The 27,570-nt window shown below is 41.2% G+C and overlaps 2 protein-coding genes across 3 annotated transcripts; both read right to left on the bottom strand.

The window, feature by feature from the left end:
- LOC115463556 (perilipin-2-like) overlaps nucleotides 1–27,570 on the bottom strand; it is a 198,836-nt gene that overhangs the window by 94,525 nt on the left and 76,741 nt on the right.
- Nucleotides 324–27,046, bottom strand: LOC115463554 (perilipin-2-like). Of its 3 annotated transcripts, none has more exons than XM_030194185.1 (9): nucleotides 26,872–27,046; nucleotides 12,649–12,693; nucleotides 11,723–11,918; nucleotides 6,664–6,746; nucleotides 6,160–6,445; nucleotides 5,529–5,713; nucleotides 4,984–5,118; nucleotides 3,261–3,551; nucleotides 327–1,417 (listed from the first exon to the last, which is right to left on the bottom strand). In XM_030194185.1, exons 2-9 carry the CDS (start codon nucleotides 12,676–12,678, stop codon nucleotides 1,283–1,285), a joined length of 1,341 nt encoding a protein of 446 aa, XP_030050045.1. In that variant the 5' UTR covers nucleotides 12,679–12,693; nucleotides 26,872–27,046; the 3' UTR covers nucleotides 327–1,282. The 3 variants fall into 3 exon arrangements, with proteins under 3 accessions (XP_030050047.1, XP_030050045.1, XP_030050046.1); XM_030194186.1 differs by lacking the exon at nucleotides 26,872–27,046 and adding an exon at nucleotides 24,851–25,027; XM_030194187.1 differs by lacking the exon at nucleotides 3,261–3,551 and having other exon boundaries at nucleotides 324–1,417.

Here is a 27,570-nt window from a genome sequence, read left to right on the forward strand (position 1 = left end):
AAATGGAGTGACAGGTCCATCACACAGGGACCCTTGCCAATGCTGAGGGATGGGTTGCGGGGGGGGGGGGACCGGCGGTCCAGTGGACCTCCAGCCCCTGTCGCTGGGGGGGGGGGGGGGGGCTTGGTCGGTGCCCACTGCATGTTACTTGCGCTAAGTGCGCGTTGTTTCACGCGCTTGAGGGCTCTGATCATGGGTCTGTAGCAAACACCGGCGCCAGTATGGCACCAACAGCCTCTAGCACCGGCCTTTGCTTTTGATCATCTGCCTGTCAGTTTCTTCAAGGTGCTACCTCTGCACTCCTGACTAACATCTTATCTATTTGCATTGTTCAGACCAACAGACTAAACGAACAATTGATCCTAGCCCCACCATTTCACAAGGGAATCCGATCTCAGAAGATCTTTAACTCACTCTTCTCAGCAGCAGGGATTGCATTATGGACCTCACTCCTTCTGGCTATCAGAGCCAAGAATAACTACCTCAGCTTCAGAAAGAAGCTAAAAGCCTTATTCTTCCCAAAGACTGCTATATAAACACTCACTGATCCCCTAACAGACTTTAGAAGTATCAAATTTAACACAGACTAAGTTGCTCTAACATACCTAACCAATAAGAGTTTTATAAGTAGGCCATTGGGTGAATACATTAACTGTTCCACTGATTGTAGTAAGCCACACTGAACCCTAAACAGGGGATATTAGCAGTATATAAGACCTAAATTGAATTGAAAGGCATGCAGGAACTCAAGAATCAATCTGTGCTTATCCCAGGCTATGTAATGAAGGATAGTGAGAAATTGGGGGTAAAGGATTTAGACACCACAATCAGGAATGCAACTGGGCAGGCTAGACCAGAGAGTCCTTATCTGCTATCAGTTTGCACTTAATGAAGCTAATGTTGATCAGGGATGCGACCATCACAACCAGTCAAGAGAAATAGCACAGTACTGGATTGCCATAATGCCTAAATAAAGACTAGCTTTCAAACCCTCCCCCATCTTAGCTAATGATGAAAAACAGAACAGTTTCTGAATAATGCAACTTTATTAAATTCTCATAAACTAATACCCATAGACAAGAAAAGAATTACAAAAAAAAAAAAGATTGGATTTCTATTGAATCCTAAGGGGAATTTGCAAAAAAAAAAAAAAATTCCCATGTATTTTCAATGTTCAAGCTGAAGTAGGACAAAAATTGATTAGTGCAACTATAAATATCAACATATATTATTAAAAGCAAATAAATTAGCATGATACAGAGATAAAACATGACTCCTCCAGTTAGCCAGCTCTCTGCCCAGAAGGAACAGAACCATTAGGCTGAGAAAAATTATGCTGGTATTCTTCATCCAAACCCACAATATCTGGAATGTCATCAGATTCTGAAGATAGGTCTGAGATTGTGAAGTCAGGGACCTGTATTGTGCAAAAAGTGAAAAGATTCCAGGTTAGAATTACCGGGAAGCTCCTCTTTCATCTCCCCACATACAGAAGTATAAGTTTAGATCATGCAAGTCCTTGGCTATGTCTCAGGCCAAGATACCAGTTGAATCCAGAACTATTCAGACTAGCTTCAATTTAAAGGCAGTTCCGATAGTGGTTTGGCATATTAGGAGAAATCTTGAGTAAAATGCACTGCATTCGATGACCAGCCTTAAAATGGCATCTAAGAACTGGACTGCTTACATAAAATTTTGTAGTATTAATTGCATATACACAATTGTTTTCATCATTAGCACTGAACTGTGTTCTATTACCAGGGCCAAGAAATTGCATGAAGTCAATACAAGGTTGCTTTTATAAGCAGCAATGACAGATCTGAGACCTGCCCAATCTCAATCCCCAGTTCTACAGTGGAAAACCTTTTAACCAGCAAGGAACTCCTAAATCACTTGTTGGTAATTAAGTTTGTGACTATCCTCGACCTGTAAAATCTCAGATTTGAGAGAGACTCTACCCCCAGCCCAATTACTCACTACACACTTTTAGTCTAAAAATTACTACCCTTCTTGAACATTTTAATACCAGTACTGGCTCTGCATCACCACTTCCCACTGTCCCATTATCCAACTCTCCCCCTGGTCTCCCTGTTAGCACTTTATCTAACTTCCATGTTCCGTCTGACTGAACTCTCACATTGTGTCCAGTCTGCAATCTACCTCCACTTGTCTACACCTTTTACCTGCCATCATAGTTTAAAAAAAAAAAAAAAACACCTTTGTTTTTCTTCCATTGCTCCATTCTATGATCTCGTGGTCACTCTCCACTGGAGAGATGCCTCATGACTGGAAAATGCCTATTTATCCCAAAATCAAGGACAAAAAAAAAAAAAAATCTCTGCTAGTGACCCTTCCAATTACAGACCTATAGATAATCTCCCTTTCCTAGTTAAACTTGTGGAAACTATTGTTCATTCTCAACTCACCAATTTCATTGCCACAACTAATGTATTACACCCTAATTAGACAGGCCTTACAACCACTTGCTACTTTTTGGATAAATTGAGACCAGTGATCCTTCTCTCGATCTTTCTGCTGCATCTGACCTTATCAAGCATTCTGTCTTGGTTACAATCTATAGGAATCATTGCTACTGTGTATCACTGGTTCACTTCCTACCTTGACAAAAGGCAATATACAGCTCATATTAAAGATAGTCCAATCCTTTTCATCTCTTAGTAGGTATCCAAGGGTCTAGCCTTTCTCCTTTCCTTTTCAATATTTTTCTGGCGTCCCTTCTCACACTGGCTCAATCTGTTGGCCTGACAATTTTCATATATGCTGATGACATTCATATTCTCTACCCTATAGACCCTACCACTCAGCACATTATCTTATCTACAAAACACTTATCCAGATATCCATGCTTGTTATTGCCTGCACCATACTGATAAGAACAATAGGGCACTATCCTGTCCTCCCAACCCAATAGCTGTGCCTGGGACAGACATTACATTGCTTTAGGGGTAGTCCAGAAAAGTGACGATGTCGTAGAAGTTAAGATTACTTTTTCTGTCAAATCACAGGCTTGTAAAGCTAAACCTGAAGCAATTAACTCATCCCTTTTTGTTTGGCTTGTAATTTGAGTTGCTCCAAAAGGGACAGACCAACACAATATTCTGCTATAGCATTTGTTAAAGCAATAACCGTGCCTAGAAGGCCACCAGTAATACAGGGCTAGTTGAGCAGGTGGTGTGTCAAAGCCAGAAAGACAGACCTTGAGCACATCTCTACCATACACAGTGAATAAATGGACCTACCAGCCAGTTGAGTGGTGTGTTGTTGACAAGATAATCCATCACATGCTCCAGAGATTCCTTCATTTTGTTCAGCTGTCCTCTGCTGGTGGCAAGGAGCTGCTCAGACACACCTCTGAAGGTGGTGGCAGAGTGGAAGTTCTGGTAGATGTTCCCAGCCATACTGCGAACATTGTGGGCCTGGTCCTGGATATTTTGGGGCACACCCTGAATGCCTGACACCAGGGTGAGGCAGGTCGTATGAAGCTGGCGACTCAAACCCTGGGCAACAGCTAAAACATGTGACTCAGCGTGCTAAAGAACAGAAGAGGTTCATCTTTAGAATCAAGAGATGTAGATAGTCGGGTGCTATCAAAACTGCTGCATTTTCATCTTGCCAACTCAGCAGAAATTGGAAAGAATTATACAAAAGGGGGTCAAGAATATCTACCTGGGAGGTAAAATTAACTATAACAGAGTAAGATGAAAACTACATATGGAGTTAAAACTGGTGAAGACTAATTTAAAAGTGGGCAGATTAGATTGGGGATTCTAGCTCCCTACCTCCCCTCAAAAAAAGTGGCCCAATGTATTATCTATACAAGTCATTATCCCAGCTTTTGCAACATAGAAAAAAAAACCCACATACACCTTACATACACCTCCACCTTGCAACTGCATCACCACCACTAACTTCAACCCTCCTACACACACAAAGCACAAACCAAATTAAATAAAACCTGCACACCACATGCATGACTACAAGATTACATAACTGACTTACTGTATTACAAATTCAGCTATATTTCCTTTGTTATTTCCAATACTTGCTAATTAAGGATTACAGCAACCAATATCTATTGCTATGACTTAATGTGGCCCTACCAAACTAGGCACATACCAGGGGTCCAAATTCCTACTTGTACCCCCCTCAGATGTACTCAAAAATTGGAAGGTTTGGGCCGACAACTAATGAAAGTCTGAATCTTGAAAAGAAAAGCTAAACGTCCAGAGAGTTGGATAGCTAATGTGTGGACATTTCAGACTTTAAAAATGTTTATTAGCATAGACAAAATCTGTACTGCCCCTCCCCTCAAGTCAGTAATCCTGCCCTATGTGCTTCCAATGTTAAGGAGCAGCAGTGATTGCAGGTCTGATCCAATTGATAGGGATGGAACATAGAAGGGAGGTGATCAGCAGGGGACGTTTTTCTGCATGCAGTTGGGGGGGGGGAGGGGGGAAATGTTTTGAAACAGTTCCTCTCCAACCACAAAAAGTGCTTGAATGCATTTCTATGAGAGAAGCAGTTCCAACAATTGCAACATACAAGCACTGAATCACTATAATGATTAAGGAATTCACCTTTTCAAACAGCCATCTCCCTCATTTTCTCCCCCCCCCCCCCCCCCCCCCAGTCAAACAGAACAGATATACAGAAATACATCTCCAACATTCATGAACATACATACACACATATACATAGAGGGGTTAGAAAGAATGCCATGAGCCATGCATGCTTTCCCCACTGTACAAAGCTCTACTGAAACATAGCAGCCAGTCAGGATTAGTTTTCTGGAAATTTTCAGAAAGCCTACACAAATGTAGACTGCAGTCTGCTACAAGTCTTCTTTTCAGGATATTCACTATATAGGAGATCTGTTTGGAGGCAAGTTTCATGCACAGACATCCAGAAACCTAGGCTAACCGACAATACCAGATTAGGAACCACTGTACTAGTGTTCTTCACCTGTGTACTAGTAGCCTCCTCTCCATCCTGCAGTCCTGTGCTTCTCCTCCATTCCACCCAGGACTGGTACAGCCTCTCCTGGGCATCATGCAGTTTCTGGTTCACATTTGACATATTCTTATGAGCATAATCTAACTAAAAGAACAAATCTGAATTAGATTTCAGTAATTCTGTAGCAAAACCACCATCATCACTAGACACATGGACATGTTTTTAAAATTCAGAAGGGGGAAGGAGGGAGGGGAAGCTTCCCAGTCATGGTCCGGGGGAAGAGAACAGCTGAACAATTACATTTTCTTTTTTTACGGTCACCCTTCCTGTCAGTGGCTGAGCCACCAACAGGAAAGGTGACATCAATCGATGCGCTACACATTAAATTTCCATGCTTATTGATTATAGCATGTCATGGTATGTTTTGCATTAGAGCTTACGGCATTTCCCCCAAAGTACTTTAGCAAGGTCATAGGGGGTTGTCAAGTGCACTCAATTACAGGCTCTAATGTTTTTTCAGTTAATATTTGTTAAAGTCACAGAGATCTGCTTACAAGATCAATAGTATGGTGGAGTTGGGCTATGGCATCCTGGCTCCTGCATTTGGCATCTTTGACCCTGGTCAAGGCCTGCTCATAAGCTCGCCTGCGAACCTTGGACGATAGAGACCCCAGTCTAAGGTAGTAACTTGGCTTCTGGATTCGAGCTTCAAATCCTTCAGTTCTGGTAGCTTCTTTGGCTAAAAAAGAAACCCCAAGTCCAAATTCAATGGCATGTAATCAAACCTTTACATCTCGCAAAGGAAGTAATTTTAAGATTCACACTAAGTAGTGGTAGTGTGATAAAGACTGCCACTTGTCCTTTTCAAAATACTTATACCCATTAAATACAGCTATATATACACACACAAAAAAAATTGGTATGAAGGTAATGTTATTTAGCTACATTACACTTAGATCCATGTTTTGTCCTATATTTGAACACAGGGAAGAAAGTTTAATGAACCATGCTTATAGCAATAAATCAAAATATAAAAAAGAAAATAAGATGGATAGTCCAAAAAAGGTATCATCTTTGTTTTGATTTATTTCTATTTATTACCTTTAAAAGTAGACTAACAAAGGCTACCACACCACTAAACTTAATGATAAACCTAGTTTTCTAGTTGAGCAGTTATAGTCGTACCTAGCTCCTCATCACTGAGTGGCAGATACTGATCCACAAGAGCTTCAGACTTGGTCAGTGCTGCATCTACCCCGGTGCTCACCATCTGCACCATGCGGCTTCCCAGAACAGCGTTCATGCTGCCACTCACAAGTGTCTTGGTCATTTCCATGCTCCCCTTCACAGTTCCTTTGGTTTTGTCCACCACTCCAGTGATTGTATGGGCAACAGCATCCCTGGCACTTGTCACCGTCACTGATATAGTTTCCTTTGCTCCAGAAACCATGCCCGTGGCATTGATAATAAGCTACAAAGGGAAAACGAGTTCTACAAGTTCATAGGACTACAGATAATTAGATGCAGGAAGTGAAGTTTTAAACCCCAAAGCTCAAGCTGCCAGCTGGCAGGCACAACTACACACAGAAGTTGATTAGCTCTCTGCAATACATGTTGGCAGACTTTAACAGAATGGACAGGACCCCAAGAGTCAGATTGCTACACTCCTAGTATTTGATCCAAACTCACCTCATCAGTTGGTTGGTAGAGGATGGGCAACTTCTCTTCAATTTTGTCCAGTCCAATGCAAGCATAGCTATTGGCAAGAGCAACTGAAAACAAAAACAAAACAATGAGATGTATGTGCCAATATGAGTTTCAAGATAATGGTATATGTACAAATGTCAAGTATTCTAAATACGGTGGGGTCTCAAGTTCTGCTTAAAGAGAAAGTTGAATTCTACTGGGAAGATTTAATCACTAGTACAGCAAGAAACACTTGCTAGAACAAGTTCATGAGGGAAAATAGGAACCACATATTTGAGCATAAGCGAGACCCAAGAAAGGGTTGGCGATTGAGAAAAAATGTCAGATCTTGATTTCAATTTTTGACAATACATTTACGCAGACTGGGAGTCCATGTGTTCCTGTATCTAGACCAAGAATGGGTGTCTGTTCCTGAGATCATCCAATTACACCGGGTACAGCGCTTGAAGCCACTGGGAGTCTTCATGGATATAGATGGGAAAACCTAGTTGGCCAAATTAAATGACTCAAAAGTGCCTAAAAAAAAAGGGGCAAAGCACAGAAAAAAAAAAAGAAAAAAAAACCAAAGTCGGGGCCTAAAAACAGCCAGATGATGACAAACCCAATCAAAACAAAACAGGTTTGAAAAAAGGGCCCCCAAAAAAAGAAGAGCCACTAGAAACTGAGAAAAATAGCCAGAAGGCACTGAACAAGCTTTCAAGACTGGGCGAGTGAAGAGAAAAAAAAAAAAAAAAAAAAAAGTAAACCTTCTCCTCACACGGGGGGGGAGAAAGAGGATTGAGGAGACCGTGTTCGCATGACGAGCAGGAACACATGCATCCATGGTGAAGAACAGTTTGTGCTCCATAAAGCTCTATTTTTAGCTTTGGCAAAATGCTGGACTGGGTGACGCAGATTGGTATCACCCACTTGTGAAGATTGAAGCCTGCTTGTCCTCTGAGAATAGAGGAGATACACTTTTCCCCAAAGTGGACATTCTAGTTACCAAAAATTTAAAATAAATGCAGAAAAGTTCTTCTAACCAGGTTGATTCCAGTCTTCTGCTTTCCTTGTGTGACTTCTCCATTTTTCTCTTCCTGACTTTCCATCGTCTTTTTCCCAGCATATTCCCTTTTGTTTCACTCTCTCTAGTCCTTCATTTCCATCTTCTATGCTCACCACCCCCCAAGTCCTAGCTTTGACTTTTCCTTAACAGCCCTAACTCCTTCCCTGTAACAAACCATTTCTTCTTACTCTATCCAGCTTCCCAAACCTCCTCTTAAACTTCTACCCCATACATTTCCATATTTTCTGTGCCTTCTGTCCCCTCTTACCACTGCTTCTTAACACCCAGCCCCCTGATCCTTCACACCATCTCTCCGCAACCCCTCCAGACACTTCCCCCTTCTCTTCAGATTCACTTCTACCACTATACACTTGTCCCTCCCCCTCAAATCTCTCTCTCAGGAGATGCTTATTTTCCTTTGTTCACCCCCCCCCCTCCCTATTTCTCTCTCTGTAGATCTTCCCTCGCTTTGTGTTTGCTCCTTTCTTGCACCCTCCCCTCACTAGAGACTACCCACTCTTTTCTACCCATTCACCCACTCACTTCAGACCCACTAGAAGTACTTCCATCCAGTGGTGTGCTGGAGTGGGCTCTCACGGGCTCGCGAGAGCCGTTTGTTAAGTTTTTAAGAATTTTGGGAGTCGGTTGTTAAAGTAGGCCTCCCCATGGCTACTTTAACAACTGACTCCCAAAATGTGGTCTTGGGCCTCCGCCTGAATTCTCTTTTACTTTGCTGGCAGTGATGCTGGCCCCACCAGCTAAGTAAATAGACTGCTGCTGCTCCCTGTTTCTGACTGAGCATCAGGCTGGAACTTTTCATGCAAGTGCAAGAAGGTTCCATCATGCTGCTCAGATCCAGAAACAAGCAGCAGAGAATGGTGGCAGTCCATTTATTAGCTGGTGGGGCTCGGCAAAGGTATGCCTAGCGTGCCCGCATAAGGGAGGTGAGAGAGAGGCATGTATTCCCCCCTCCCCCCAAATTTCAGGGCCAGCTATGCCCGGAGAGCCCGTTAAAAATTTACCAGCACACCCCTGCTTCCATCCCTCTAGAAGGGTGCTCATCCCTCCCTTCCTATATTTCTCCATCCTGCTCGTCGCACTTCATTCCTGTCCTCAGTCCCCCTACAGACTTTTGCCCACACACAAAAATGGGAAGTGTGTACATGTCAGAGGGATCCAGCAGGGACTCAACATAAACATACTACAGGGCTTCACACATGTGCATCCTTACGGTACTGGTGGTGTTGCAAAAAAAAAAAAAAAAAAAAAGCAACTTTTCAGGGGATGGGACTAGCAATAAGAGGAGATGCTAGATGTTAGAAGATATAAGTGGTAACACCTATCACCTGGATCAGGCCCAAATCTGTTCATTTTTCTTTGGATCTGTGTGTGGCATATGATCTTGTTGATCACTCAAATATTGCACAAAAAGAAATTAGGTGGAAAGGAACCAGTATGAAGTAATCAGTCACCACATCAAGGTAAGATGCTCCAAAAGAAACCTTTATTATGACCCAACACGGACCATGTTGGGTCATAATAAAGATTTCTTTTGGAGCATCTTACCTTGATGTGGTGACTGATTACTTCATACTGGTTCCTTTCCACCCAATTTCTGTTTGTGTTCCATTTCTGTGGAAGGTGTGAACCCCATCTGGCTGTGTGTCACTCAAATATTGCTCCATAGACTAAGTCAGACTGGGTTGACTGCTTCCTTTCCTACCTTACAGATCATAGTTGTATTGTTCAGTGCCACTATACCCCATCCAGCCCCTTCCTCACCTGTTTCTGGAGTCCCACAAGAATCAGTTTTGGCCCCCAAGGTTTTCAACATATTCCTTGCCCCATTATGTAGATTTACATCAACAACATTCAAGTCCTTTGCACCCTTGATCCCTTACAGGAATCACAATATAAATAGTAAACTGGTGTGAATCAGTCTGTTTAAAAGGACAAACATACTGAATCCTCAAATCTAAGGCTCTCCTTTTTGCTGATCAGGTCGAGTGAATCCTTGCTGTCCTTATTTTCTTTACAACTCTGCTCCCCCTATTATCCACTATGAAGATTTTCACACAAGACTTTAGTGCTCTCATTTTGACCTCAAGTCACTCTAGTGGTCTCTCTCTCTCTTCAAACTGTGTGCAATCCACTAAGACCTCTATTTCACCCTCCAGCATGTCACATTTTGACCCACTCTGGTTCTCAGCCAACTGGATTATTGTAATGTTTTATATAAAGACTCAGAGTTAAAGACCTCCATTGCTTGCAAATGGCTCAGAATACTTCCAAACTTATAGGAGGGGGGAAAAATTCAGTGATACCCCTCTTTTACTCACTGGTTATCTCTTCATCATTGGATAACTTATAAATTTCTACTACTAGCTTTCAAAATCTGTAGCTCTGATGAACTGTCTTTTTTTGTCACGTTATACACTCTTCCTCACACACATTACTTAGATTTGGGGTAGAATCCTTTGTTGTCCCTACCTTTAGGGAAATTAAACATAAATAGCACTCCGCATTCAATATTTGTGTCCAGAGCTCTGGAGCATGTTACCTCAGTATCTGCAACTACATTCCTCTCTTGAGCACTCCAAGACCAATTTAAAGACCTCTGTTTTTGCTGATGCTTTTCTTCATTAGCCCTGTTGGTCTTTTGGGTACCTTGGATATGAGCCTCTGCCACACAGCTTCCCCCCCCCCCCCCCCCCCCCCACGCGTTCCTCTTTTCTGTCCAAAATTTGTAGTCATCTCCACTTCCCTTCCTCTGTTCCTCTTTCCTTCTTAGATCATTAAACTAATATCCCCCTTTATTAGTCTAAGTTCCTCAGATAGCTTGTTTGACCAGCAGGATGGAAAGCACTAAAGTTTAAGAGGGTCTGAAGACAGGAAAGATGCCCACAACTGTGCTCCACCCCTCAGCAGGAGGCTCAGCTTTCCCAGGAAGAGATTTGGCAGGTCTATACTACTTACTGTCAAAAGGAAAGAGCCAATACTCAAATCTTGATTTCATGTGCCAAGCAAATCTTTATATAAATCAAACGAAACAAGAATTGAACCTAAATTGAATCTCTCCACCACAAAACATTCAGAAATCACAGCAATATCAGAACACACACAAAAAAAGCAAAAATATGGAGAAAAGACCTCGGCAAGACCTTAACAGTGGCGCTCTATTAAGATTAAATTTTTTCCAGAGCTTCCACAAGGATCATCATCACTGGTCAGAAAAACTCCATACCACCACATATGCAATAAATGCATAGAAAAAAAAATTTTTTTCTTGTTTGTTTTTAAATTTTTCAACCAGATGTCAGGAGTTAAAATCAGAACTTGTTCTGAGATTATGGTACCATGAGTCTTCATTCACAGCTATCTAGGGAGTTTCCCTTCATTTTTTGTGAACCCTCTCCCACCGTTCCTAGTGTGGTCATTGCAGCAACAATGCTGAGGCTACAGACATGGAGCAAGGCTTTTTCTAGAACTCTATCATGGGCTCTTAAGTTCAGCCATAAACATTGTCCTTACCAACGAAACATCCCACCCCCCAAACAGCTGCAAATGCTGCTTCCATAGCATCCCAGAAGAATAGACCTCAAAAATCTGTACTGCCACCTAGTCATGTAGCTGACACCGTTAGTATTTATATAAATACTTACAATCTAACTGCTGTACAGTACCATTAGCAAAGCTAATTTTACATTAGCAAAATTAGGAGTGGAGGAGTAGCCTAATGGTTAGTGCAGTGGGCCCAGAATCTGGGAACTGGGTTAAATTTCCACTACAGCTCCTTGTGACTCTGGACAAAGTCATTTAATCCTTCACTGCCCCAGGTGCAAAAACCTAGATTGTGAGCCCACTAGGGACAAAGTACCTGCATATAATAAACGTAAACCACTTTGTTGTACCACAGGAAGGCAGTACATCAAATCCGTGACCCTTTGACCCCATTACAAATTAATGCAAAACCAAACTTATATAGACACCACTTACTTTGAGGCTCTAGTTTTTGGATAATGGGCTTTGCACTTGTGAGGGCTAAAGCAGTGATAGTCTTTACCCCATTCTCTGCCACCTCACAAGCAGACTTCAGGTACGGATGGTTCTCTTTTGAGCTGATGTAAGCAGATGATACCATGGCACAGGTAGAGCTCACCAGTGGCAGGTTAACTACTCTCACCATTATATTCTGTTGAGTCAAAGTTGAGAATTTAATTCAATTCAAAGTCTTATAATCCACTACTTTCAAATGTTGTACAGTGTGAGTTATAATAAGACAGAACAAGTCACATCCCCCACACACACCCTTTATCCATGCAACCCCCACTTCAAAAAAAAATAATAATAATTACCCATCCTCATAACAATGAATAAAAAAAAATAAGTTTTTTTTTCTAAAAAGATACAAATGTGAAGAACCACCTTCAATTCCTCAGGTAGCTTGTTCCACAGACTGCTGGATGCAACACTCATAAAACATTTGGTGTGATGTTCTTAGACACTAGTTTTAGTGTTGTTGCCCCTACACTGAGCCCTTTTAACAGGCCTTCAAGAAAACCTTAAATCCAATTTCTTTATACAAGCTTTCCCACAGGCCTAATTTATAATTCTAGGTCTCTTTTTGCTGCAAACAGTATATTACCTTTTGTACTTGCCAACCCTCTTATTCCGGGATATATTGTAGTTTTCTTTCCCCATTGTCTCTATTCTCCTGTATTGTTTTGGTCTTTTGTTCATTTTAAAGAAGTGTTCCCCCTTTAGCTTGCTCTTTTTTAAAGCTGTGAACTGCTTGATATACCGCAAAGTCATAGCAAAATAGGTAAATGAACTTGACAATGATATGCATGTCTGCACCACCTGAAAAAGTTACAAATGTATATTATAAAGTGCAATAATTCTGGGCAAACCAAATTACATACCTGTTGTGTTTCAACTGCTACAGAAGCCATTTTCTCTTCAAATCCCTAAGGAAAAGAAACATGTTAAGCAAATATCTTCAACTGCCAATTTTTTTGTTGCACTAGGCTTCATCTCCATCTTAACCAGTTGTTATCATAAGTCTTGCACTGATTCAGAGTTTCCTCCTCCCACCTGATTCTGGTTTACACCTCTAAGATAATTCAGCCATGAAGGCAACCATCGCCCAGGGCCCATAGGCTGCAATTCTCTAGAAGCTGTTTAACTCAAGTTTGACAGTTGTGTCATTTGAAATATCCTAGATGGTTAATTTTGTGCATACCATGACAGAAAGTCTCTCTCTTATAGCCAAAGTTACATCAACCACCTAGAGAAGACTTGAGAAACAACAAATGGTAGTAATTCAAAGCTGATGGCCATTTCCTGTACTGCAAATTTTAGACAATTTGTAGAGTCAGTTACCAGCATCCAAATGCTTAAAGTATGAACAGTCTCCATCTTGAGGTCACAAGTAGGACACTTCTTGATAATGTCCACCTCAAGATCTTGGTAGTGGGTTTCTTAGGTTTCAAAATCCCTTTCACATGGTCAAAGAGATTTTATCTGCTTATGGTTTATGGTGAAGCCAGTCCATAAGCAGATAATGAATGAAATCAAAAGACCAGGAAGAATAGGTGGTCTATTTAGATGCCATGGTGGCTCCCAAAGGACACTGTGAATGAGATTGTGTACCAAACAAACTGTTTGACTATGGCTTTAATCCAAAGCATGGGATCTGGTGCCCTTATGGCCAGAGTCACATCCGAGTCCATGTCTGAACGTCTGTCAGTATACTCCCAGCTTTCCTTTACTGGTTTTCAGATTCCACCATGAGTTATTTTGATAAGTTCATGGTGATGGGCTGCTCCATTTCATGTGCTTATTTTGAAAGCTTCAGCAGTATATTCCTGCACTGGACAGCTGCCAGGTTGGTGGACTGGTATATGGTGCATTACCTGGATGATTTCACATTTGTGGGTAGGAAAGGGACTGGTGATTAAGAGGAAATTTTGTTTTTCAGACATGAAAAATATTAGTGCCAGCTGTATAAGTAAAAAAACAAAGTCACATTACATCCATTTTCTTCCTAGGCACTGAGCTGGACTCAACAGCAAGATCACTACTACCGAAAAAAATAGTCTAATGGAAATGGTGTACAATGTCAAAAGGTGCTATGAAAATGACACTGCATATGACAATCCCCAGAATTTTGCCTGTTGAGTAATCCCAGGAGGTAAAGTGTTTGCCATGTGATTCAGAGGCATAGCTTGGGGGGGGGGGGGGGGGGCGGTTGCTCCCCTAGATTTAAAAAAAAAGGCACCTATGCGCCATAGTTTAGGCTTCCCCAGCCCCTCAAGGAACTGTAATGCCAATAGGTAAAGTCTTTGCCATGCGATTCAGATGCGTAGCTAGGGAGGGTGCAGGGGGAAAAGTTGCTCCCCCAAACAAATTTAAAAAAAAAAAAAGGCACCCACGTGCCATAGCTTAGGCTTCCCCAGTCCATCAACTATAAACTTAGTTTCTCTTTCCTGCCCTGTACCTCACTGGTTCGCCCTGCTGCCTACCCGGCACCTTGGCCGAGAACAAAATGAAGCTATGCAAGGTCATCATAGCTCTATGTGCGCTGCTGCCAGTTTCCCTCCTCCTCCGCGAAACAGAAAGTTACATCATGGGAGGGCAGCAACGTACATAGAGCTATGATGACCACCAAGCAGTGTGCGAAGCTTTGTGTTCTCAGTCAAGGCATCGGGCAGGCAGAGGCGGTGCACATGGAGTTATGACAACCCTGTACAGTGCACCCAGCTTCATTTTGCTTTCAGCCAAAGCGCCATGCAGGCAGCAGGTCGAACCATTGAGTGAGGATCAGGGCAGGGAAGCTAAGCTTGCAATTTTCTTCCATGCCTCCACGGACCTGTCAGTGAGTGACCGGGTGGGGGTGAAAAGGGAGCGAGCGATAGAGAAGGGCCAATTAAGGAGGTAGGATTGAGAATAGGAAACAGTATGTACTGTTGGTATAATTTTTATTTAATCTCCCTTATATTTTCAAACATTACACTTTGTGTAGCATATGGATGTACACAAAGTATAAAAATGGAACTTTTCATAGAGTAGTAATTTGTTTTACATCATAATTAGTGTGTCATTTGGAGGGGCTGGTTAGTGATTATAGGAACACCCTGGAACAAGTTATATTTGTGCAGAGATTTTTTTTTCCTGGTAAAGGGCCGCAAACAAGACATCACATTATGAGAATCAGGTGCTCAACATTCAGAGTTTCTATCTACTTATTTATGACATTTATAGCCCCAATTAAAGAATTAGGTTGAAACCTGGGAGCATTTCAAATCTTTTTTCCTGTGCCTAGAACAAAAGAGAAATATAGTTTGTGGGAACTTGCTCCTTTTGTTTTGTAGAATGCAGTAGCATATTATAAAAATGCACTTAATATTGTTTATTACTACTATTTAAAAGAGATGTTGAGTAATGAGTGCAGCACTACCTTCAAGCAGAAGTCTAGAGTCAGTCTAAATGCGCCAACATTTTCCAGCTCAGGGGCAATGGAGGGTTAAGTGACTTGCCCAGAGTCACAAGGAGCTGCAGTGGGAATCGAACTCAAGTTCCCCAGGATCAAAGTCCACTTCACTAACCACTAGGCTACTCGTCCACTCCAGAAATATCTGAATGACATTTGTGTTTTCCAAGTGGTGATGCATGATGGTATGTCCTTGTTGTAGCACCAGAGTAAATAGTTTAGCTTTTTGTTTAAAAAGTAACTGAGGAACAAATCTATTATTTTGTCTCTGTATTTCCAGTTTTGGCACAGTATAAGTCATCACAGTAACAAAATAGAAGTAAACCAATGGACTGCATTGGGGGCTTATAGCCCATTTAGTTATGTTTAAACGAGAGCTCTGCATGTCCCAAGGAATGGGGCGAGAACCATCCTCCTCCCAACAGGAATCGGCAACAGTTTCTGCCCTTAACACTAGAATTTAGTTACTGAAACTATTTGGTGCAGTGCCATTTAGTGACTATATGAAGAGTCCTGAAGTGTGTGAACATCTGATGTTAGAGAGCAATTACTTTTCTAAATGTAAACTAGCAGAACAAGAAAGTTACATAAGACTACACTCCACCAAAACTGTGTATGTGGCAGGTGAAGTAAGGTTTACTCAAAGTTATTAGTAAAATATTCTCTGTTCACATGAACCCTAGCTCTAGTTCACACTAACTATGGCAGCCAAGTAGAAAGGCGGTACCAGGTTCAGGTGTTAACCTAGAAAGCTACTAAAGCTTTGCTTAGCAAGAGGCCTAGCTGTGACTTCACAGCAAGTGCTGTGGGCTAGTGGAACCAGTGTAGTTCTTATGCAGCAGAACGTGGCTAGTTAATCCAGTAAGACAGAAAACATTTTCAAATAGTGTCCCCTTGTGGGAAAAGCTAGCCGCTAGATGAGTAGGGATGATTCCTCTCTTCTGGATAGTTCTGAGTTTTAAATGAGACCCAAACCAAGGGCCACTCTTTGGGAAGGGGAGGATCTGACACTACAAGCTGCTGCTGTGCGATATCCTACCTAGGAAATTTGTCTTGCAGCAGCTCAAGAGTGTAAATGTACATCAACTAAGATTGCTACAATACATAGAGCACTTAAGTCAACACAGCCCAACAGCTCATTGGTGTTTTTTTATGAAAGGTACATTTTTTCAAGTAGTTTTGTGCTATTGATACAGACAAATTATTTTAACTATAAGGAAGAGTTGCCAGAGTCTGCCTACAAACATCAACTGCTGGGTCTGAACCTGCTCTTCCTGCTCTCCCAGAACCGTGTGGCAGAATTTCACATAGAGCTGGAAAGGCTTCCAGCTAGAGACATTCAGACCAATGTCTATATCAAGCACCCGGTGGTCCTTGGAACAGTATTTGATGGAGGGCAGCTACAATAAGATTTTCCTAGCCAAGGGCAATATCCCAGCAGAGAGCTACACATTCTTTATTGATATCCTGTTGGATACCATTAGGGATGAAATAGCTGGCTGCATAGAGAAAGCTTATGAGAAGATCCTGTTCAATGACGCCACTAGAATATTGTTCTTCAGAACCCCCAAGAAAATGACACACTGTGCCAAAAAGGTGGGTGATGGCAGGAGAGCCGCCTTATGGGAAAATGGAAAGATAGGCACAAGAGCATTTATAACAGAAGTCCAGTGTAAGACTGCTTGGAGGAGTGAGGGAAGCACACTGGTCTGTCTACCTTTTGATACTAGCAGACATCTGTAAAACATTTGTGGAGGGAGGGGTCAGCCATAGGAGCCAGCTCTGTGGGTATATCCTGGGAAGAGGTGTAATCCCTGTTAGGTATAAGCACCCTACTCTCTCCCTCCATGTGTCACCTCATGCTATTTGTAGTCCCCCCCCCCCCCCCCCCCCCCCCCCCAAAGTTTCATATATATTAAATTATAAAAATCTAAATTTCCATTCTACAAAAATGGAACAGATTGGTAGAGCTGAAACCATTATCATATACAAGGAAAAATGGTGAGTCTGGGCTCTGCCACTGGGGCATTGCCTTGAATAATTAACTGCAACTTTGTTTGTTACAAAACAGTGAAACAAACATTAGAACATCAGATGTTGAGAAAGCTGGTCATATTTCAAATTACTACGTAAGCCGCATTAAGCGGGAAAGCGCGGGGTACAAATGTAATTAATAATAATAATAATAAAGGCTCCAACATGTGAAGTCAGAAGTCAATTAGCTTTACTCACACCTTTCAAGACTCAATTCTAAACCTTAAAGATTCATTTTGCTAGCGCTGGAAGAATTCCATATCTAAATGACGGCCTACTACACCTCATCTATTACTAGCAAAAATGTTAGCTTCAGACTCCTAGATCACAACCATAAAGGGAAGACCAAGATTAAATGTCATTAGTACAACTACCAAAGTTTAACATTTAAATTTTTGGCACTAGCAGATGGCCTTGTGCAATGTCTATTTCAAGGAGCCTAAATAACTCAGACCTTTTGAGTCTGCTTTGCGCTGCAGCCCTTCCTCTCCCAGCCAACCTGCAAGAGGGGAGGGTGCGATAGTTTAGTGTACCAAATAAGTACTCTGTGGGGGGGGGGGGGGGGGGGGGGAATGAGGGACTGGATTAGGGAGCAAACACCCCTTCAGCTCCCGTTATTTTAAGACAAAAGGCATCACCTTTTTTGGGTGGCAGAAAAACTCTGGGAAGCAACCTGATTAGAAAGCCCACTATACCCCAAATAGAAAAGAACATGTTTCACTTCAGCTAAAATGGAATTAGGGCTTATTTTCCCATTATAATCAAACAATCTCACTGTACTGGATGTCTGGCAAGTTATAGCTTCAATCACATATAGAGTATTGATATGAAAGTCAAAGGGATTTACTACTCTTTCCCGTAAATGTTGGAGGCTGTTTTGAGTTCCTCATTGATTGCTCAAGTGTTATTTTGCTAAATTGGAAGGAATATACTGCCATATCCAAGCACTCTTGGTATAAGTTTTTATATATAGAAAAATATGAAGGGGTAAAAGTGGAACAAAATAAAAAAGGTACAATATTTCCTATGGCAATTTATTATAAGTATGTTAAGTATGTTGTCTCTTTTGTTAATTATTGGTGGCTTGGTTTTGTTGGTTGTGTTCTCTAACTTGCATAGTAGAATAAAAATTACTTGAACTTCAAAAAAAAACAAACTCCTACACAGACGTTTGCTTCCCCTCCCCCACTAGATCCATCACCCAGATATCACTGTAAGAGGCCTGCTTCAAGCTTCTGCCATTGCAAAGAACACCCAGTGGCATTTTTGCTCGCAGTGTTTCCCAAGTGGGAAAAGCAAATACTTCCTGTGAGAACCAGGAAGAACTTTTTCTCCAGTGGAACATTTTGCCAAGCGTGCCACAGCAGCAGTACAAGCAGTACAGAGCCACAGAAACCCAAGACACACTCCCACTGCTTTACAAAGGATAAGAGATGGAGACTTGTGCTATGGCGCCAGCTAAATCCAGCAGTTCATGCATATATCAAACCTGAAAATTACATTCCAATCAATCATTCTGGGTAAATTATTCTTATGCTGATCCAGGAAAAGTGCTGATTATACATGAGCTTTTCACATCAAAACAGACCTCGAATAAATTTTTATGGGACCACCAAGTCTGGATAGCTCATATAGGTGTCCTTCTATTAAGCGGCAGTAGGCACTAGTGCATACCTACGGTGTGCCAAAAAGCACTGCCAAGGGATGTGCCCCACGGTAGTTCAGAATCAGCGCACATCCCACACTAAAATATATACAATTTTTTAGCACAAGGAGGTATGTTTGGGGACAGAGTTAAGCATGCCCTGTGCTAATTGGTTAATGCGTGGGTTTTGGCAAGCACCAACAGATTTGTGTAGGATTAGAACATAGCCCCTAGTGCCTACAAAACAGGCAATGCCAAGGGCTCACGCACTAATGGCCACACACTAATTTGGAAATTAGTGTGTGGTCGTTAATGAAATAAATGGAAATGCGGACATTTTATAGCTGCACTAGAAGCAGCCTCGGCATCAGGGAAACCCACAAGTTAAAGTTAGCACAGCTTAGTAAAGCAGCCCCAGAGAAACTTATCTGATCAATTCATTGCAGCCTGCAGAAAATTCCAACTCCAGTTTAATCTGAAAGCTATAAAGCTTCTAAATTGCCATTTTATTTAGAGCTTCTTATACTAGGTGTCTGCAATTTAGGTGCTTTCCCAGGATTGGGAAAAAAAAAAAACACACCTAAATGCTTCAAAAATTTAAGAAACGATACTACTGTCTTATGACATTACTGAATTGACTGCAATAGAAGCAAAGTTGTGGGTGAGGTGGGGAGGAAACAGTCAGGAGCTTCAAAACGAACTGGCAAATATCAGTTCAAATAGGAGATTAAGTAGCTGAGTCATGGGGAAGGAAAAAATGGCTTCAAAATTTGACGAAAAAAAAAAGGTATGCGTCAAAATGACTAAAACAGGCATATCTGAACTCAGCCTTTTCCAGGTCAGATTTTCATTGTAGAATTTAGCAGCTCTAAGGTTTCTTTTCTCTAATACGAATCCAAAAGAATCCACGGTAATTGAGTAGTCTGTGTTAGTGAGACCAGGCTGTAACTCCATAGAAGTACAATCTATTTGCGTACAATGGAGAAAGTGCATGAAAATAAGTCAGATATTCACTGGGGAAATCCTGAAAACCCAACTAGATATTACAATATCTCTAGACATGCCTTTAGTCCAGTTTAAATGTTTTTAAAAATTACTCCTCGACCCCGACTCGAGGGAACCGCCCCCGCAACCTGCGGGGTATAGCACACCAACCGAGGCGTCTCTGGACTCGCTTTCCCGAAGTGGTGTAAGTCTACAGGGCCGGGAGGAAATAGATCCGGTTGGATGTGAACTGAGGTCTCGGACACAAACACCTATTCTATCGAAGGTGGAAGAAGCTGCTAGCTCGATATTGGAGAAAACTTCGGACAAAGAAGTACCACCCACACAATTTTCTTTTGAAATTCAAAAACCAGCGGAAGTAATGCTAGATTCGCTGTGGATTTTGATAGTTGGCCTAGGAAAATCTCTTGTTCCGCAAGTAAATAAATTGAATCAGGATTTTTTGGCTCTTGAGCAAAAAACTAAAATTCTGGATACTAAAGTTGAAAAATTAGAGCAAACGGATAACGATATGATCTTGGAAGTTAAACTCCAAACTCAACAAGAGACTATGGTTAAAGACTTGATTTTCCTGCGAAAAAAAAACGGAATCATTGGAAAACTCAGAAGTAACAATCTTCGTTTATTAAATTTTCCAAGACAATTGTCTAAATCCCCAAGGGAAATGCTAAAGAAGTATTTAATGGAAATACTTGAAGTAAAAGAAGAGATGATTCCACCTCTCAGATTTATTACCTCCCAATATTAAATCAAGAAAACCAGAAACAAGATCTTAACATTTCAGCCATACTTGAGTCTTCAGAAAATGATCCTGTCATTCCAACAACATTGATAGTGACGGTAGCATTACCACCAGATAAGGCATGGTTAATGAAAATGTATTTCAGAAATAAGGACAAAGTGTTCTTAGGCCAAAAAATTCAGATATTTCCTGATGTCTCTCGCGAGACACAAAAAAAGCGAAGACAATTTCTTTTGATGAAGCCAGCAGTGTTACAGCTGGGAGCAATTTTCTCTCTTAGATTTCCTTGTAAATGTGTGGTAAAATACCAATCCCTTAAATATGTATTTTTTGAACCAACTCAGCTAACAGCCTTTTTAGTGTCTAGACAAAATAAGGAAAATTGAAAATGTCATCTTCCCTTTGATATGGATAACTATGACACCGAACAGTGTAACCTGTAAATTTCTCAAGTGAACGTTCCTAGAAATGTATTTTTGTTAGAATAATTCCACTTTTCTTTTTCATTTTGAATCCCATATTGTGGACTTGAGTGGGGATTTCAATTTAAAATATTTTTTTTTCCTTTCTCTTTAATTATTACCTAAAATTGAATATGATACGAAATGTACCACTTTTCAAACAAGTTGAATACTTGATTTTATGTATAAAATTGTTATAAATAAAAAACATTACTCCTCGAGGCATCTTTAAGGTAAAAAGAACTGTTCCCATAGCCCAGTGTTTCCCAAATCAATCCTGGAATACCCCTTACCAAACTAAAGGTGAAAGAGAACCAAGTCCAAGTGACCAGCCAATAAAAACACAGGAGTAAGGGGGTACTCCAGGATTGAACTGGGAAACACTATAGCCTATGTAGTTTAGCAATGGTATGTACTTGCATTATGGCTGTCTCTTTAAATATACTTAAACTCTGACTTCAGGCCATTTTTATCAGTAGGAGTAAAGTACAATTCGGAACTGTATGAACTAGTAAAGCCGGGCTTCAGACACCTCCTGCTAGTCTGGTATAACGAATCTGGTATCAGCATGCAAACAGAGGCACTGTATTAATCATCTCAGGTCTTCTGAATATGCATCACTGGTAGATGAAGCCTGGGGTGAGAACCTCTGGCCTAGTGTCTACTGTATATCACAGAGACCATGGCAAGGTGCAAACCATCTATATATGTTATTTTAATATAGCTATTTGCATTTCTTAAGCTGGGAGCAGACATGAAATTCCAAGACAGCTAGAAATGTATTTTTTCTGGTAATCATTTTCTAAGGCTGTAGAAATTTGTGGTTTGACATTTGGCCTATGCTAACTTGTGATAAGTTGCTAGTCAGCAACCAAAGAGCTAGAGAATCCTATGACTAAGGACACCTGCAGTATCCTGATAAACAAAAGGAGAAGAGGGTGTGGGTAAAATTGTAACTCAAGCAAGAGGGAGTAGACATTATAATGGTGACTAACCATTATCTAATGAAATAAAGAAAAAAAAAAAACATGCTTATATGACAGGCCTTAAAACTGTCCATGCAATTAGGGAATAAGTGATAGAAGTTGGAAGATGGTAGAAAGTGCTGGAACAGGATTAACCATAAAAGGAAATAGAATATTCTGGAACTATGCATATTCATTAGGTAGGAAGGGTAATTATAATTAAGATAATGAAGAATGGAAGAAAAAAAGTATTTAAGAGGAAACAGAACTGAGGATGGCGAGCCTCAATGTGTTTACAATTAGCAGGTGGACATACTGACAGCTCCCACGGAAAACTGTTCATTATTTGCTACATATTATACTCTATTGGGATTTTATTTGTTGATATTTCAATAATTACTGATTGGCTTCTTTGATTATTTGAACAAATATTATGTCTAATACTTATTTAGTAGCCAGAGGTTTTCTTGCCTGGGGTTCTGACTGGGGGGACCTCCAGAAGGTTACTCCTGTCTCAGACACAAAGACAGTAGTACACACCTCATGTTAATTTTGGCTTCTACCTACCCCCCCCCCCCCCCCCCAAAATTAGCATAAAGATTGGTTCTGAAAAGGCCTAAAATTAAAAGGTTTCCAGATGTTTTGTTTGTAAATCTGGGACACTGAGGGAAGGGCAGGGTGAGGCCTCCCATGGTAACTTTCTACCAAAAAAATGATCTAAGAAAACATTACTTTATATCTTAAAAGTACAATTTTATGGGGTGTTTTTTTTTTTAATTGGGATTTATCAAGAGATTCACTCAAGTGTATAGCAGGTATAGGTTGACAAAAACACCACAAAACCTTATAGTTATAATAGTAAAATGAACAAAAATAAGCACAAATACAATAAATGAGAAACTTGGAGTTGGCAGTAACATGAAACAATACTTTAAAGCCACCATATGAAATATGGTAAGATGAAACCAGCAGCAGAAAACAAAGTTTTAATATAGCATAGAGGAACATTCATATAAGATATGCTAACACTATTTCTACAATACAATGATGTGAAGGTGTTCTGCCCTTTCAATGCTTGGCATGAATGGCATGCAGCTTAAACCAGAGTATAGATCACATCACTATGATGAGATTCAGAACCAACATTTTCTTTAAATGTAGCGTCCCTTGCAGAAAGAGCTGGTTGAGAACAGACTCCCATATACAAGAGAGAAGCTGGGAGTGGTTCAACACCAGGCTGAGAGTAGATGTCATATATACTTTTATATTAGTGAAATCTTAACAGCATTACGATAACTTGAAAGTTTCACTACATATAGAGAAGCTGCAGACTCTCTTCAGACCCAATGACTCTAAAGGGGACCCCCCCCCCCCCAACACTAAGAGAACCAAGCAAACCAATAGGAAGAATACCATAAGACACAAGGATCTAGGACATGTGCTCATATGTACAAGTAGCACATACGAGTTTATCTTGTTGGGCTGACTGGATGGACCGGGCAGCTTTCTCTGCAGTCATCTACTATGTTACTGTGTTACTGTAAGAGCTTATCACAGGGAACTACAGGATTACAGGGATTTGTAGTCCAAGGGCAACTTTCAGTCTCTCAAAGAAACAGACACTAAATCTGTACAATGCTTGGCTTATAAAAAAACAGCAACTAGCATGTCTCCATGCAAATGGAAACAAAACAGAAGGCATAGCCTAATGGTTAGAGCAACTGGCTGAGAAGCAAAACAGTGAATACAATGAAACGTATTAAGAGGTAAACAAGGGAAAGTGCAGTTGAGATATACAGACAGGACAAACTGAAGGCAAATTATATGTACAACTGAATAAGATATGAACTGGTTTAAGTTCCAGGATGTGCAGTAAGCTAGCACAATGTAGTTTGTCAACAAAACGACCATAATAGCACTGCCATAAGGCATGAGTCAAGCAGCACGAGCCCAACCAATGAAGAAAGGCAGCACTGCAAACGTTATATCAGGGTCTGGAACATGGGAACAAGCAGGACTACTATGAATTCCTAGCCTGAAATCACACACTTGTGTAATCCTCCATTATAATGGGGATTACTAAAGATCATGAGAGAACTCTCCAGAGTAACTGAGGTGAGGGTTCCGAGGTTGTGGTTGGTAAAGGATCCAGACCGAGGGGGTAGCCTGGATAAGCTGCAATGGGAATGTTTCAGGTTGCGTGACAGTAGGGAAGGAGTTAACAACATTGAAGGGGTTTGCCTCTACCCCTGCCGGAACCCTTGAAGAGAGGGGGTTGTCCTGAATAGGTCCAAGAAACTACAGCTGACCAAAGAGAAGTCGTTTCTGCTAATTCCAGCATTAACCATGAAGTGGAGGAGTGCTCTAGGTGGGAAGTAGGGGATCCCAACAGGAAAGATCTGTTCAGAGCCAAAAGGTGGTACATGGACAGACAGGGAGGTCTGATTCAAAAGGAAGATCTGCTTGCTGCACAGATGCTACAGGCACAGCCTTAGGTTGTTACACCTAGAAGGGATGGGAATGGAAAGGAAGAGCTGTAAATAAGTACACACTATCTAATATAATAATTCGCACCTCCAACGTTTTGAAGCTGACTCCATGGCAGTGAAGCCGTGTAGTGTTTGTAGGGTTCGTAATCGCCCCACCCTCGAGGAAACTCTGTATAGTTGCCAGTCCCCATGCCTCCCTCCCTCCCTCCCTCCCTCTGCCCTCCAAGCACGACCTGTCTTCCGGCAGCCCCTCGACTTCCTAAGTGCTGGCTGTATTTTAAAAATTCTTACCTTGGTGTGCAGCGTCCACACTGAAGGCAAGCGGCGCTTCAGACTGCCTTCGCATGTGTCTCAGCTCTGCCTCTGGTCCTGCCCTCATTTCCTGATAAGTTTCCTATATAGGTTTTGAGTGTCGTTGCAGGGTCTTGTGTTATTTTACAAACTGTCTGGTCCTTTTTGAAAGCCGGCTCTGGAGCAGCCATTCCCAACCCAATCCTTGAGGCACAGCTAGTCCCATCGGGCTTTCAGAATATCCACAATGAATATTCATGAGTTAAATTTACATGCAAATTTAGCCCATGCATATTGAGTGGTTATATCAACATAAATATTGCCTGAGCTAGTGTGCTACAATTCACTCCTTATTTAGACTTAATACTCTGAGTAGAATGCTTACTCTGTAGGCTGCTGCTTCCCACAAACTAAGAATGAAACCACAGAAGATTTGATTTTATTGCTTTCAATTTGAAAAGATTTTCATCATCAGAAGCAAGCAGTGCTTGGTTAAAACACCAGTGCACCGACTAGTTGCTAGTTTTCTCAGCTGATATTTTTAAAACTCTGTGCATTGACTAAAACAAAACTGCCCCATCTAAAGCCAACTGAAGATACAAGTTTATTTTTCCTAACTGATTGAAATTTAACACATGCTCTTAAACAGTCTATCTACCCCCTGTCCCTGCTGAATGGAACTGGCAGATACCACAATGCTACCACCAGACCTAGCAAGCAAAAGCAGAAGAAAGGAATGTTTCAGATGGCATTGCAAGTTATATGAACTCCATAGGAATCCATTTTAACTTGAGTGTGTCGTGAAATCAAGTGGCCCAAGAACACATCTAGAACCTCCTTATCCCATTCTCTCTGTAGAAATGAAGCATAAATCGATCAGTTGGAAATGCTTAATATGTACACATACTTTAACTATGTAATGAGGGCGCAATAAATCAATCCCAGAACCACCACCTGCTTCTCTTTCATGACCTGCTCCCCTCCTTTCCAAAGGAGAGGGCCGAGCATTGATACATGCATTTTTTGTAGACCACCAGTTAAACTTAAAGCATTATTTGATATCATAAAACTGGTCTCATTACAAGATTTTTTTTTGTTTAAATGTAGAGAAATTAACTGTACAATAACAAGCTCATTAACAAAGTGTGAGGGAGTAACCACTTACCTCAGCATAGATTGACAATGCCAACATAATAGTTAACCCAGAAAAAAACAGGAATTAAAGCAAACCCTTACAGACCATATTGAAAACCACCCCCCACCCCCACACACTTTATGGCTTTGCAATCTAAAAGGGAATGGTTATATGTCCTTGAGAAACACACAAGGCCATCAGGCCACTAAGTTCCTTCTTTCAAGATTTTTATTATTCTACTCTACTAGCCCCTTAGGAATTATAAAAAAATGCATAACTGGACATCACATTTTATTACACACAGAAACAACTTTCCAAAAGCCACACCCAGCTTACTATTTATCCAGTTACGTGCCTGTTTAAAAGGCGCCCATCCTGTCTCACATTAACTAAACAGAAGTTGATGGTTCTTTGGATTACTATGGCTGTGACTTTTTTGCTTCGATTTCAACTGCGTTTTACCTCTATTCTTATGACTCACAACTACAGTTTACCCAACTACAAAGCGAACCGTACGATCTAGGTTTAGAACAGAAAAGGCCAGAATACAGATACCCATCTCCTACGCAGGTGGCTCTTTAACATGACAGGTTACAAAAAAAGGCATTTACCTTCTATTTAAACCCCAGAGCCAAACAAACGCGCGCATCTCCTCCCGCGTTGTGTACAACCCAGAACACCAAAGTCCAGAAGAAGCTACGGCCTACTTGCTACCCCCCACCCACCCCACTTAAAATGCGATCTTCCCCACCTATCATATCAAGTGCAGCCTTTTTTCCCCCCACAAAAAAACATAAAACATAACCAATGCTTTCTGATCTAAAACTAGGTTTAGCAGCAACAACAACAAAAAAAAAAAAACAGATATTTCCCCATCCCCACATACCTCCGGGTGGGGAAGGGGGAAACCCCAGCAGTAGACAACAGATCAAAGCTAAACAGGAAACTGTCTCCCAGATACAAGTCAAGTACTACTGCAGGAGTAAGAAGATAGACCATCAAACCAAAGCCAGCGTCTATTTTCACCCGTAAAAATACACCTGCCTATAGTGAGAGGCAGGAAATAGGCTGGGCAGGGCAAAGAGCAAGCCACGCCCACCGCTTTCACATGTGCCTGCAGAAAAACTCTGCTGATTGGCTTCCATTTAGAACAAGCACCGCCTCCCTCCTACTGGCAGCATTGATTGGCTATAGGCTACCAAGAAGTAGAACTGTAGTTACTGCCAAGGAAGTTTGATTGAGAACAGAAGACGGCATGACGTCAAATCATTGAAGCCACTTAGGTAAATCTATTGTTGTTTCCCCTGCCCCACGCAGCAGCTGTCGACTACTTCTGCTGATGACACTCAAAACAAAGCAAATAAACATATATGAGCTGCTGCATCCATGTTGTCGTTCTTCATTGTTGGTATCATTTTTATTAAATCTCACTTATATTTTCAAAATGGCAACTTGTGCAGCATACGGATGCACACAGAGGAAGTATAATAACGGAATAACTTTTCGTAGGTAGAGTAATAGTAATTTGTTATAAATCGTAATCTGTGTGTCATTTGGAGGGGACAGCCAAGTTAACCCTAACGTG

The sequence above is a fragment of the Microcaecilia unicolor genome, chromosome 2, assembly GCF_901765095.1.
Source record: "Microcaecilia unicolor chromosome 2, aMicUni1.1, whole genome shotgun sequence".
NCBI classification, from domain to species: domain Eukaryota; kingdom Metazoa; phylum Chordata; class Amphibia; order Gymnophiona; family Siphonopidae; genus Microcaecilia; species Microcaecilia unicolor.